The 14,383-nt window shown below is 48.2% G+C and overlaps 1 protein-coding gene across 1 annotated transcript; it reads left to right on the top strand.

The window, feature by feature from the left end:
* The first annotated feature begins 612 nt into the window (after window positions 1-612).
* On the top strand, window positions 613-11,555 carry LOC117889067 (keratin, type II cytoskeletal 5-like). The gene is made up of 9 exons (XM_034792887.1): window positions 613-1,302; window positions 1,935-2,149; window positions 4,210-4,270; window positions 5,115-5,210; window positions 6,387-6,551; window positions 7,421-7,546; window positions 8,574-8,794; window positions 10,310-10,344; window positions 10,460-11,555. The coding sequence occupies exons 1-9, from the start codon at window positions 700-702 to the stop codon at window positions 10,777-10,779; spliced, it is 1,842 nt and encodes a 613-aa protein (XP_034648778.1). The 5' UTR covers window positions 613-699; the 3' UTR covers window positions 10,780-11,555.
* The last annotated feature ends 2,828 nt before the right edge of the window (window positions 11,556-14,383 follow it).

The following is a 14,383-nucleotide window of genomic DNA, read 5'->3' as shown; positions in this document are numbered from 1 at the left end:
ACTAGCAGGACCAAGTACTGTTTTTGCCCCAGATCCCTAAGTGGCCCCCTCAAGGATTGAGCTCACAACCCTGGGTTTAGCAAGCCAATGCTCAAACCACTGAGCTATCCCTCCCCCCTTCATAGCCTCTGTGATAAGACCTTGCAGCCCCTTTGCAATGTAAGACCCATCCCCCGAGCCCTGCAAAGACTTGAGCGTGGAAGTAACTTCACCAGTTAAAGTCAATTGTTAGTAGAGCAGCTGGTATGGTCTTTTACAGATGCTAGCTCTGTGATAGTGGATGATCCAGCGACTAGTTCTGACACACCTGAGTAGCCTCTTCATGCCAAATCTCATGAGTCACTGTTTCAGAATCAGGCCTACAATCTCATTTAATTAAAAAAACAACAACCCTCCTGTGCAAGGACGAGTAAGTGCACTCCGTTACTTTTTTGCCCACAAACAATGCATTTTTCAAAGCCAGGCTGCTACCTAGGCGTGTTTGACAAGACAAGTTGCTGCAAGGTACGTCAAGCCCATGAATGCAGCGGATCGTCTCTGCATCCCATGCCAAGTGCTCCAAGCAGATAAAAGAAGCGGCTCCCCGCTCTCACATCAGAGGGGTTCCATCTCCTTCGCTCTCTGCTCTTCTCCCGCAGCACAGCTTCTATTCCCGCACTTTGCTCTCCACTCTTTTCGTTTTCAATTGAACGAGCCACCATGAGTCGAATCTCCATGAGAAAATCAACAAGCGGGGGTGGAAGCAAGACCTTCAGCTCAGGTTCTGCTGGCTTAGGTGGAGGTTTTGGTGGTGGTGGTGGCGGCAGAAGCAGCTTCAGCTCGGTCTCTGTCTCTCGAGTTGGAGGAGGAAGAGCTGGTGGCTTTGGAGGTGGTGGCGGTGGTGGTTTTGGCAGCAGAAGCCTATACAGCTTAGGTGGAAATAAAAGAATTTCCTACAGTACCATCGGCGGAGGTCTCCGGAGTGGATTTGGTGGTGGTGGAGGATACGGTTTTGGTGGAGGATCAGGCATTGGCTTTGGTTACGGTGGTGGAGCAGGCGGTGGGTTTGCTCTCGGTGGAGGTGGCGGGTATGGGTTAGGTGGTGCTGGCGGTGGCTATGGGTTGGGTGGTCCTGGGTTCGGTGGAAGGGGTGGCCCTGGGTTTCCCGTTTGTCCACCTGGCGGCATCCACGAAGTGACCGTCAACCAGAGCCTCTTGGCGCCGCTCCACCTGGATATCGACCCGGAGGTCCAGAAAGTGAAAGTGCAGGAGAGAGAACAGATCAAGACCCTCAACAACAAATTTGCCTCCTTCATCGACAAGGTGAGCACCTGTCCTGAACCCACAGGCTGCAAAGTATCTTCTCTGGATAGTTCAGTGTCTTCAAGAAAAAAAATTGAATGCTATCCTTTTCCATGAGCAGGTGTTGTCTGGGCAATTTCTGTATTCACCATGGTTTATCCACAGGCAGTGGATTATTAGTATTAGGAGAAATCGCTGATTAAAAACCAGGAATTTTTCTTAAATCTCCTTGTCACAGAGATGCGCTGGGGGGGGGGACAATAAACTGTTTTTTTAAATCCTTCTCAAGCTTTCACTTGATAATAAACCCTCAGCTAGTGTAATGCGGGGGAGTGACATTGATTTAAAGTAGTTGTGAATCTGGAGCCAGACTTTCAAAGATATTTAGGCACCTAAAGATAGGCACCTAGTGCGCTTTACAAAAGTGCCTACCCTGCTTAAGTTCTTTTGAAAATCCTGCCTGCATCTTTAGCTTCCTAAATGCCATTGAAAATCTGGCACCTGGTCCCAAAATTCCTATCTGTCACTTTCTCCCTACCCGCATCTCGCTCTCTCTGCCCTGAACTGAACAATCAACCTTTTTCTCATCAGTGGTTTTGTGGATTGTTTGAATGGGTTTAAGCACCTGCCTGTGGGTTCTGTTTTTTCCCCAGGTCCGATTCTTGGAGCAACAGAACAAAGTATTGGAGACCAAATGGACTCTACTGCAGGAACAGGGTCAGACGACTGTCAAACGGAGCCTGGAGCCTCTTTTTGACGCCTACATTAATAACCTCAGGAGGCAGCTAGATAACCTTTTGGGGGAGAGAGGAAGGCTGGATTCAGAACTGAGGAACATGCAAGACATGGTGGAGGATTTCAAGAATAAGTAAGAAGTCTGCATTAAAATCTAGGCTATTGGTATGCATGAAAAACCAAGCCAGGCATTTCATACTGTGTTGAGTATCAAAATGCCTTACATGGGCATCACGTGGCATTTGCTACTCTCAAAACAGATGCATGCACTGAACTAGATTCTGATCTTGGAGCATCTGGCTCTAACTCCACTGAAGCCAATGGAGTTACTCTAGCGTAACTGAGATCAGAATTTGACCCACTGATTTGTTAAAAATAAAACAGCCGCGGATTTTAAAATTAGTATAGTGGATGTGCACAAATTTCAAATGCACCAAAGTGACTTAGGAGCTTAAGTCCCATTTTCAAAAAGTGACCTAGCACTTAGAACTAAGACCCATTGCCTTTTGATTTTCAAAAGTGACAGTTACTTAGGTGCCTAAATCCTAGTGGCTTTCAGTGGGACTTAGGCGCTTTTGAACATTTTACCCCATATCTAAAACGCCTTCTCTCCATCCCTCATATTTACAAGACACTCTTAATCCTTGCATCCAGTAAAGCATTAAGTAGCAAGACTAGCAAAGTGCAGATCTGAGAAAATTACACTTGAGGATCAGAAAAGTTTAGATAGATAGATAGACAGATAGATGTGTTTTTAGGAATCCGCACATAATATTGGCATGGTGGCATGGCATGAATTGGCTTCTAGTATTCGTTTGTGTTTCTTGTATTTGTATCTTCCATTGGCTTTTTTAATGGTCAAATATAATACATAGTCTGTTTTACTCATTATACTATGGTTTCTGGAGGATGGAAATACTGCATGGGAAACAGACCGTGTCTTATTTCAAATCCCTCTTCATTGCCTCTTTCACCTCATTCCCATGCCAAAATCAGGTACAGAGTTGGCAACAGCCTTTTGGAGACATCCAGATCACCTTTGCCGCAGCCCGGTCAAGATAATGCTTCCTTTCTCCTATCTTGCCATGACCCACCCTGCTTCTTTGATTTAGCCCTAAGCCATGAAGTTTCACAGAAGCATATTTTTAGCATAACGAAGTGCTTTTGCAAAACTCCAGCTAAATGGTACAGTTAGTTAGACAGACTGATTTATGATGTATTTACAGGCATTTCCATGGCAGTTGCATCTAAAACAATTAGTGACACTTGATAATGGGCCCCAATCCTGCAAAGATTTTTTCCACATGCTTAACTTGATGCCTGGTGGGTAGCTCTATTGGTTTCAGCTGGGACTACTAAGAATGCAGAAAGTTAACCATGTGGGTAATTCTGTGCAGGTTTTGGGTGAGTAACCAGCCAGTAGCTACCCTTACATCTGGGGCTAGATTTTAAGCAAGTGTGTCAGTTCTGGACTCGGTACTATTTTTCAAATGTGGACCCCCTTCTTTCAGCAAGCCACAGCTAAAGGAAATGGATGGTATTATATGGCCCCAGGTTACGCAGCATCTGAGCAGCTCGCAGTTGTGAACGTATTTATCTTAACACCCCCTCGAAGGGGGGCAGTGCTAGTACCCCTTGTTAAAGAGAGGGAATGGAGGGTAACATTTTCCAGAGCTCCCAAGGGATTTAGGAGCTTAAGTCACTTTAAAATGTCTGACTCCATCAAAGTCATCCGGGAAGGTCATAGCAGAGCAAGGATTTGAACTTAGGTTTCTGTCCTCATGTACTCACACCTGACACTGGACCATTTCCCTCTGAGGCCGTTGTTGGCGAAATGCTACAGTGATGTGGATTCTGCTCCCACAAGACCTGATACCACTAGCTAAGTTTGGAGACACAGTGGCGAGATTTTCATAGGCACAGGTTGGATCTAGGCACCCAATACCCATTGATTTTCAGTGGGAGTTGGGCTCCTAACTGCTCTGGATTTAAAATCCATCCCCTCCCCTCCATGGCCCCTATCATTTGGAATAGGAGTGGCTTGCATCATAGAAATGTGGGACTGGAAGGGACCTTGAGAGAGCTTCTAGTCCAGTCCAGTCCCCTGCACTCAAGGAAGGGTCTGTGCCTTCTCTGCTAGTCACTCAAGCGGACGGGTCCTGATCTAGCCCTCTCTCTCCTCTCTCCCAACAGATATGAAGATGAAATCAACCGGCGCACAGCTGCAGAGAATGACTTTGTGGTGCTCAAGAAGGTGAGTAGCCCAGCGTCACTCACGGCCTTGAGTCCAAGGGGCGTGTGGTACCTGCAGAGTCCAGCCAACGTCAGTGGGAGCTGTGGACTCCCCCAGCTCCTGCTCGATGGGGGCCTGTCTGAGAATTACAGCTCAACCCGGCATTGGAATGTTTAGCAATACATGGTGGGCGAGGTGCTCAGCTGGAGTAACTGGGTATGGCGTCATTCCTTGGAAATGAAACCCCCTCAGGGCTGAGAAGAAGAAGGCCTCTTCCATGCTGGTTGCATGCTTGTTACATGGAAAACAGTGGCCGGTGGCTATGCCTAGTGGTAAATCTAGTAGCCACACCCTTACCTTCTTGCACCCTAAACCTGTGCCACCCCCAAATCCAGGGTCGCCGGGGCTGAGAAGGGCTGGCACAAGGCACTTGGCACCAGCTGCCCAGGAACTGCTGTAGGAACTGCAGTCAGAACTACCAGGATGCCCCTTCCCAGCCAGAGAGCTGGTTGCCCTGTCCCAGTAACTCTCCTTGCTCGCCTTCCTCTCCCTCTTCCTCCTGCCCCACCCCAACCATCACCCCGCACCGATTGGAACAACACTGCCCCTCCCGCACCAAGGGGCACTACCTCAGTTCTGCTCACCTAGGACCATCCATGGCCACAGAAGAAGGGCCCGGCCTTGCCCTTTAATGACACATTTTAAAAGACCTTGTACATCACGATAGAGCGACCGCTTAGACAATAACACTCTGCTAAGGCTGATGACAGCGGACGGGTGGTTTTTTTTGCAGTTGTCACCAGGGCCTTTTGGCTGACACTGTAGCTCATCAGGATGTCCATGACTTTTGTCTTCTTTCCTTTAGGATGTGGACGGCTCCTACATGAACAAGGTCGAGTTGCAGGCCAAAGCAGATGCGCTGGCCGATGAAATTAATTTCCTGAGAGCTCTGTATGAAGCGGTAAGCAGCTGTCCCCCACTGTTTTAGAAACTTAGCAAGTTCCCCATCCTACTGCACTGATGACTGGGGATGTGTCAATTTACGGTATTTGTATGGTCCCCTTTAACATGGTACCCGAGCACCTCATAATTGTCAGTGTATTTATCCTCCCAACACCCCTGAAAAGTAGGGAAGTACTATTATCCTCATTTGACAGATGGAAAACTCAGGCACAGAGACACTAAAGCATTTGCCCAACATCGCATAGAGAAGAGAATTAAACCCAGGTGTCCTAGGTTAGCGCTTTAACCATTGCACCATACTTCCTCTGATAAGCAAGCACTAGTGTGCACTACTGTAACAAACCCTTCATCATCCATCAGCAGCGGGGTTTGAATTCTGAACCTGCCACACAAATGGCTACTAGTCAAACGACAGGACTGGCTTCTCTCTTGATCCCAGTGGTTGATGACTCAGCAGCAGATAGATCACGGAGAGTCACGGAGAAAAATCAAATAAGAGAAGGGACTGTCTATCCCATACATTTGTAGCTGGTCAGAACTTTTCAACCAAATTTTTTTTTGAGTTTTCACCAAAAATGAGATTTTTTTTTTCCGGTGGGAAAATGTCATTTTTGACAACAATTTTCAATGGTAAAATCCCCAAACATTTTTGTTGGCTTCATTTTGCTTTTCGGGTTGGGTTTTTGAAAATTCCCAAAAAAGGAATGTTGGTTTTTTATTCAAATTAAATCAAAATGAAAAAAAAAAAAAACCCAAACCCTTGGTTTTATTACATGTTGAAATTTTCCACACCAAAACAAATCAAAACATTTTGAATGAAAAATGGTTGCTCAACGTTTTTCTTGGAGGAAAAAAAGCCAGGTTTATGACCAAGTCTATTATTACTTATTAGCTGTATTACGGTAGCATCTAGGAGCCACGGTCACGGACCATGACCCCACTGTGCTAGGGGCTGTACAAATGCAGAACAAAAAAGTCTCTGCCCCAAAGAGCTTGCAATCTAAGTGTAAGACAAGAGGGGAAAGGCGGATACTGACAGACAGACATGGGAGCCCAAGGAAACAGAGAGACACAAGTGGTCAGGAGGACGGGCAGGGATCTCAGGACACCAGCTGCCACACGGGGGTCAGCTCTACATACGATGCAAATGACCCAGGCTTTGCGTATCTTGTAGGAACTAAGCCAGATGCAGCAGCAGGTCTCCGACACCTCCGTCGTCCTGTCTATGGACAACAACCGAAGCCTGGACCTGGACAGTATCATCCGGGAGGTCAAAGCCCAGTACGAGGAGATTGCCAACAGGAGCAGAGCTGAGGCAGAGTCTTGGTACCAGACTAAGGTGAGTAACCAGGATCACGAGTGGGACCGAAGGCCAATAATGTTCTTGGCTTTTTTTATTCCACTTATCTACTGCTTGCATTCAGTTCCTCACACTGCACCAATGAGAGCTTTCTCCTTGACTTAGACAGGTACAGGATCACATTTTAGACTGATCAAGTTCTCCAGAAGTTGGGCGTAGATGACAGGGGATGGATCACTTGATGATTGCCTGTTCTGTTCATTCCCTCTCAAGTACCTGCCACTGGCCACTGTCAGAAGACAGGACACTGGGCTAGATGGACCCATGGTCTGACCCAGTACGGCTGTTCTTAAGTTACACCAGGAATGAATTTGGCTCATTGCACACAGTAATAACAATAGTAAACTACGCCACAGAGATTTTCATCATTCATTCTCAAAGCGCTTAACAGTGGTGGATAAGTATCATTTTAAATATGGGGAAACTGAGGCCGGGGCCGTTTAAGTGACTTGACGCTGGTTGCCCAAAGAGTCGGTGGCAGAGCCAGCATTAGAAGCCAGGTCTTGTGACTCCCACATTACTGTTTTAACCACTAGGCCACACTGTCTATAGTCCTTGGGGTGCGAGGCCGTGCATGCTTTCTTTATTGTAGTCATTACGAGTGTGTCTTTGCTCTATCCGCAACATTAAGAATAAGTGGAAACACATTTGAATTCCAAGTACTGTGATTACTAATGCTAGACAGACACACAAGGCCCAGCCTTTCTCCTGCTAGTGTCCGGTGGCTTCTGCAGTACAAGACATAGGGCGCCCAATCTATTTAAATGGATACTATCCAATTCCTCAACGCTGCAGTAAGTAATGGGTCGTGTTCTCCCTCCCCCTCCCCCTTATGTCTGCCTATTCAGTTTGAGGAGCTGCAGATCTCTGTCGGGCGGCACGGTGATGACCTGCGCAACACAAAGGTCGAAATTTCTGAGATCAACCGGATGATCCACAGGCTGCGGAATGAAATCGACAACGTGAAGAAGCAGGTAGGGTGGAGCTCCTTGTTCCCTGGGGCAGGCTAGTGGTTGGGCGTGAGGCACAGGCGGGAGCTCGTGCGCTGAGTATCGGTTCGGCTGATGGGTTCGGAGCAGGGAGGTGGTTGAGGGGCTTCTCCCTTTGTAAGAAACGGTGATGCCAGCCTGACGGAAGCTTGCACGAGACACCGTGCATTGCACACCGAGCACTCACACTTGCAAGGCCTCCGTTACCATGGTATCTCATGTCTCTCCTGAATCGCTAGCCACTGGCCCCTCCTTTTACTCAACTCTTCTAACTCTCAGAGGTAACTTTCTGGTGGCCAACGGAGCAGTTCTAGGCTTGTGCTCTAACCACTGGGCCATCCTTCCTCTCTCTTCCTCTATTAAAAAGAGTGAAGCAGCTCGAGTTACACCAGCTAAAGATCTGGCCACATCATTGCCAGAGGGACTCCACCCAAGACACAATACACACCACCGATAAGCTTGAGAACCACTGATTTAGTTGGGGATTGGTCCTGCTTTGAGCAGGGGGTTGGACTAGATACCTCCTGAGGTCCCTTCCAACCCTGATCTTCTATCATTCTGTGATATTGAGAAAATATCTGTTTGCCCCTTACTTACGCTGATGTGATTCACATCAATGGAGGGGCTGCTGATTTAACTACTGTCAATGAAAGGAGTCCCATGCCCATTCCAGTCAGTGAAATTACTCCTGGTTTACAATACTGTAAGCAAAAGAGGAATGACACCCATTGGCTTCAGTGGAGTTAATCCCAATTTACACTGGAGCATGCAAAAGAGAATCATACCCATTGAGTGACTCCTGAGTTGCATCTGTGCAGGAGAAAGAGAATCATATCGATTGACTTCAATGGAGTGACTCCTGCTTTGCACAAAGGGGATTCATGCTAATTATTTCAGTGATCTGTTTATGACTCCAGGTTTACATAGGCTTACCTGCCCAGAGTGAGCTTTCACTCCCACATTTGGTTACCCCATTAAATAATAATCACACTTCAACGTTCCCGGTTTGCAGTGCGCCAGCCTGCAAGCGGCCATTGCCGAGGCCGAGGAGCGCGGCGAAATGGCCCTCAAGGACGCCCGAGCGAAACTGGCTGAGCTGGAGGATGCCCTGCAGAAGGCCAAGGCAGACTTGGCGCGCCAGCTGCGGGAGTACCAGGAGCTGATGAACGTCAAGCTGGCGCTGGATATCGAGATCGCCACCTACAGGAAGCTGCTGGAAGGAGAGGAGAGCAGGTGGGTGCACGACGCAATGCTACTGCAGCCCTGAGGCAAGCGAGCAGCCGCATTGCTCCCCTGAGGGCAGGATGCGAGATTGGAACCCTAAGCGGTATAATTCAGGGTATGTCTACCCAGCAACGCCGAGGTGTGACTACAGAACCTGCACTAGCTCTGATCGAGCTCACTTGCCAAAAATAAGCCGCAACACCTGGGCAGTGACTGGGCTCCACCTTTGAGTTCACACTGCTAGTTTTTAATAAGCTGGGTTGATCAAAGCTGCCTTGGGTATGTCTATCTACACCTGCAGCAATGACCCCTCCCGATTGCAGTGTAGACATACACGCAACGAGGGCCGGAACAACAGCTACACTGTCGTGTGAGCAAATAAGGTGCCTTCCTTCATGTTTGCACAGCTCCTAGCACATTGCGAGTGACGCCGGAAATGTGTCCCAGTAATGAGAAGACGATAAAAAAGAAGGTAAAATGCTGCTGTAATTGGAGCAGAGATGGGCTAAGGAGCTGCAAATGCAATCCCATGACCATGAGTACTATGAGCTAGATTAGATGGAGACTGATGTGTGATGTTTGACTGACATTCAGAGTTTAAAGATGGGAATCAGTTGCAGTGGGGGATTTAGGTTGGCTATTAGGAAAAACTTTTTCATGAGGAGGGTGGTGAAGCACTGGAATGGGTTACCTAGGGAGGTGGTGGAATCTCCTTCCTTAGAGGTTTTTAAGGCCCAGCTTGACAAAGCCCTGGCTGGGATGATTTCGTTGGGGTTGGTCCTGCTTTGAGCAGGGGGTTGGACTAGATACCTCCTGAGGTCCCTTCCAACCCTGATATTCTATGATTCTATGAATCCTAGTGCTGGAAACATTCATAAGGCTGAAAATCCAGCAGACAAAATTATGTGTGTGAGGCAGGCTGGTGACTGTTCCCTCCTTTTCCATTGTTTTCATCACCATTCTACATTTTTTACCTAAACATTTCATCTGGGCTTTGAGCAAATTTCAATTGGCTCCATAGCTGGCTGGAAAATGGGAGGGAGAAAATGCACCAACATTCAGAAAACTTCCAATCTCCCCCTTCCCATTTTCCCATGGCCTTAAAAAATTTTTTCCATGAAATTTCCAATCCTGAAAAATACCGGTTGGCTCTAATAGGCAATGGAGCTGGAATTTTCAAAGGGAGTCGGTAAGGCCCTTTTGAAAATTCCAGGCTATGATCCTAAATCAATTCAGACTCGAAATAAGGTGCAACTTACCTAGGGCCAGGGTGGATTCTCCGCCACTGTAGGTCTTTAAGTCAAGACTGGGGGACTTTCTAAAAGATATGTGCTGGCTCAACCAGGAGTTATGGATGCAGGAATCCCTAGAGGAGGTTCTCAGGCATGGACTATCAGAATAGATGAGCACAACGGTCCCTTCTGGCCTTAATGTCTGCAAATCTATCTGTATTGGTCATTGGTTGTCTATGAACTGAGGGTGTCACTTACATCCTTTCCTTCCTGTCCCTCTCTTTCCTAACAGGCTGGCAGGAGAGGGAGTTGGACCCGTGAGCATCTGTAAGTGACTCGACCTCTGACCTATCATTGGCTTTTCCAACTGAAGCTGATGTCTGGGTTTGGCTTCCCTCTGGAAACCACAGAGATCTCACTTGTTGTGCTTGTCGTTTTGCAGCGGTGGTCAGTTCCTCGACTGGATACAGTGGCGGAGGCAGCCTGGGAGGAGGATATGGAGGTGGGCTTTCCCTGGGAGGTGGCGGAGGAGGTGGCGGCTACAGTCTCGGCATGGGAGGCGGGAGCGGATTCGGCCTTGGCGGCGGCGGCGGCGGCGGCGGTGGATATGGCTACGGAAGCGGGATGAGCATTGGAGGTGGCAGCGGTTTCAGCTCTGGAAGTGGAAGAGGCCTGAGTGGAAGTCTGAGCTCCGGAGGGAGGAGCGGCTCCAGCGTGAAAATCGTATCCAAGACCACGACCAGCAAAAAATCCATCAGATAAAGACGAGGCCCCCAGCGATCCCCGCATGAATGAAAACACGTTTCCTACCTACTGAAAGCAAGTGCAGCCCTTAGAAATCCATTGTGTAAATAGCTGAGCTAATCCCCACACTCAAGTCCTTTCACCTTTTCCCCGTGGATTGGGTACAGCCAGGATCTTACCATGGAAATCAGGAATGTTGTAGGCCAAAGCATTGCTTGCAATCTGTTTCACCTGTGGGGTTCCGACCAGCACAGAGGCCAGACCGTATTCCTGATTCGGCACGTGCTTTAATGTTCATTCCCATTGGAATCGTGAACTTAAAGATAAGCTGAAGCACTTTGCTGAATCGGGACCCGTCTGATCACCACGGCCAGTTAAATCCATCGCTTACAGCTGATGGGAAAGGGGATTTCCATTTACATGCTGTGCGAACGTGCCTAGATATATGTTGCCTGAAATCCCTTTCCTGTTTGGGCATGTTCATTTAATTCACAGTAGAAAAGAAAATTATAGCGGCAGCCTCACAAAATTACAAATCCATCTGTTCTAGCCAAAGAAAATAGTTCCACGACACTATAATAAGGTAAGATCTGTGCCCCAACATGTGTTCTAAGCTGCGGGTGTCTTCCTGGAAACTAAAAAAATATCTTCAGCGCCGTCTTTTTTGTGAGTGATCCGGTGGAAAAGGTGATTGCTTTTTTGATGTATAAACTCCAGCACTGATTTCTAATTCTTTGCCCTCATGGCTACAGCCCCCTGACTTTCGGGAGTATGGTACTGTATGTCCAATAAACAGCATCTGTCATTTTTAAACTGTCGTTTTACTGTTTTTTCCTCCCCAAAATATTATGAGGTGTATGATCATAGCACCAAGAGGACCCCAATGGAGAGCAGCTCTCCATTGCACTATGCCGGGGCGGCTCTTCAGAAGTTAATATGCGGCTCCTTGTATAGGCACCGACTCCGGAGCTGGGGCTACATGCGCCAACTTTCCACTGTGCCGGGGGGGGGCTCACTGCTCAACCCCTGGCTTTGCCACAGGCCCTGCCCCCACTCCACCCCTTCCTGCCCCCTCCCCTCAGCCTGCTGTGCCCTTGCTCCTCCCCCGCTCTCCCCCCAGAACCTCCTGCACACCACAAAACAGCTGATTGGGAGGGGCAGGAAGGGAGCGGGAGGGGCCGATTGGTGGGGCTGCCGGTGGGTGGGAGGCACTGGGAGCGGGGTGGGGGAGCTGATGGGGGCCTGCTGACATATTACTGTGGTTCTTTGGCAATGTACACTGGTAAATTCTGGCTCCTTCTCAGGCTCAGGTTGGCCACCCCAGCACTAGGCGCTCTTTAAACACTGAGCAAGAGACAGTCCCTGCCTTGGGGAGCTTACAGAGTATGTCTACACTGCAGCTGAGAGATGTAATTCCCCGCTCAGTTGGAACTTTGGACAAGCTAGTGCCCTACAAATAGCAACGTGCCCGCAACAGCAGGGACAACCGTGCAGGATAGCCACACAAGTACAACCCTGTCCGAGAGCCTCGGTCTATGCTCAGGTGGCTAACCCCAGCCGTTGCCCCTGCTGCTGTGTCTATGCAGAAATTTTTAGTATACGAGCATGCGACATCTACCCAAGCTGGGAATTACACTTCTTAGATATAGCCACAGTGTCAAGAGATGAAAGGTTGGAGAAAGGAAGAATTATTGCGCCCATTTTACAGATGAGGGCCTGAGGCACAGAGAGATTACGTGAGCTGCCCAAGGTGTCTCGCAAAACTGGTGGGAGAACTAAGTATGGAACAAATTGGAGAGAGTCCAGCGGAGGGCAGCGAAAATGATTGGGGGGGCTGGGGCACATGACTTACGAGGAGAGGCTGAGGGAACTGGGATTATTTAGTCTGCAGAAGAGAAGAGTGAGGGGGGATTTGATAGCTGCTTTCAACTACCTGAAGGGGGGTTCCAAAGAGGATGGAGCTCGGCTGTTCTCAGTGGTGGCAGATGACAGAACAAGGAGCAATGGTCTCAAGTTGCAGTGGGGGAGGTCTAGGTTGGATATTAGGAAACACTATTTCACTAGGAGGGTGGGGAAGCACTGGAATGCGTTACCTAGGGAGATGGTGGAATCTCCTTCCTTAGAGGTTTTTAAGGCCCGGCTTGACAAAGCCCTGGCTGGGATGATTTAGTTGGGGATTGGTTCTGCTTTGAGCAGGGGCTTGGACTAGATGACTTCCTGAGGTCTTTTCCAACCCTGATATTCTATGATTCTATGAACTCAAGCCTGATGAATTTCAGGCCAGGACATTAACCAAAAATAATCCTCCTTTTCCCCTGAAGCTGGACGCATTTGAAGAAGTGGACAAAGAGGAGTGGAGCGGGTAGCACGCGCCAAATGTTTCACAAGCTTTCATGCCTCCATGTTTATTGGCCGTGTCTAAACCATTATAACACCCTCTCCCCCCCCACCACAAAAACCTTAGTTAACACTGGAAGTGCTGACATAACCTGAAATACATCAATGACACTCAGTGGCTTCAGAATAAGAATTTGTGGAATACAGTGGGAACAGGTGACATCCCCAAACTGGCCCTACCATAGCCGACACACGCAATGGATACTACGGCTGGTCCTTCACAATGGATACGACCCATCCTTTACCTTTCCGGACTTTAACTTTATTTTTAATGACGGCTGAGATTTTCAATAGGTCTTAGAGAAACTGGCTGCCTGATTCCTATCCAGATCCCTTAGGTGACCAGAAATCTCAGCTTAAAAAGCTAAAACATGGCTCTACAAACGTCTCTTTGTCCCCAAGCTCCCTCTACTGGTGGCTGCTCAAGATTTCGCTCTGCTCTTCCCTCTAGCTCTCGCCTGCCCCAGAAACAAACTCTTCTTTTAAATGGAGCTAATGAGACCCACCCAGTGTGAGTACCAGGGTGAATCAGCACAACAGCTCTGCAGTCTGACTCCCAGTGACAACCAGAGAAGTAACAGAATTAGAAATGTTTGTTAGGAAGGAAACACTGTCCATATTTCATTAACATAACTGTATAAATGATCCATGGAGGGTAATTCAACCCTGTTGTCTGTGATCAGATACCAACAAGTTGGCTGTGGGACAGAGCCAAGGGGAAATTCCAAATCCATTAGGTATAGTTTACATTACAATGACAGGGTGCTTTCCAGCAGCATGGTTTCCAGGGCTTTGTTTTATTAAGCAGAAGAAGAGAATTACCCTCCAGCCAGGAGGAACGAAGAGATGTTAGACTATTGATTAAATAAGTGTTGCAAGAGCATACGCTCTGCCTTAAGTTGGAACCTGATCTCTTAGTCCTGTCAGCGCCCCTGATCAGTTAAGGGGGGGAATTTCTAAAGGGGCTTCCAATGGAAGTTGGACGCTTAATAGCCTTTAGGTTTCTTTGGAAATCTCAGCTTACACATATAACGATTCCCATGTGGCTTCTTGCTTCTCCAACCCACTGCTAAATAGCAGGGATAGGAGAACTTGGGGGGGGTGGGGGAGAGCAAAGGAGGCTAGCGCCCCTTAGTGGAAATACTATGGAGGCTCCTTCCCCACGTAAACACACACATGCTCAGGGGGAGGAGAAGGTGACAATGAGTCCCAGAGAGTTTGGAGC

The sequence above is a fragment of the Trachemys scripta genome, chromosome 16 (genome assembly GCF_013100865.1).
Source record: "Trachemys scripta elegans isolate TJP31775 chromosome 16, CAS_Tse_1.0, whole genome shotgun sequence".
Classification (NCBI taxonomy): domain Eukaryota; kingdom Metazoa; phylum Chordata; order Testudines; family Emydidae; genus Trachemys; species Trachemys scripta.
This window is presented reverse-complemented; position numbering and strand designations above follow the sequence as displayed.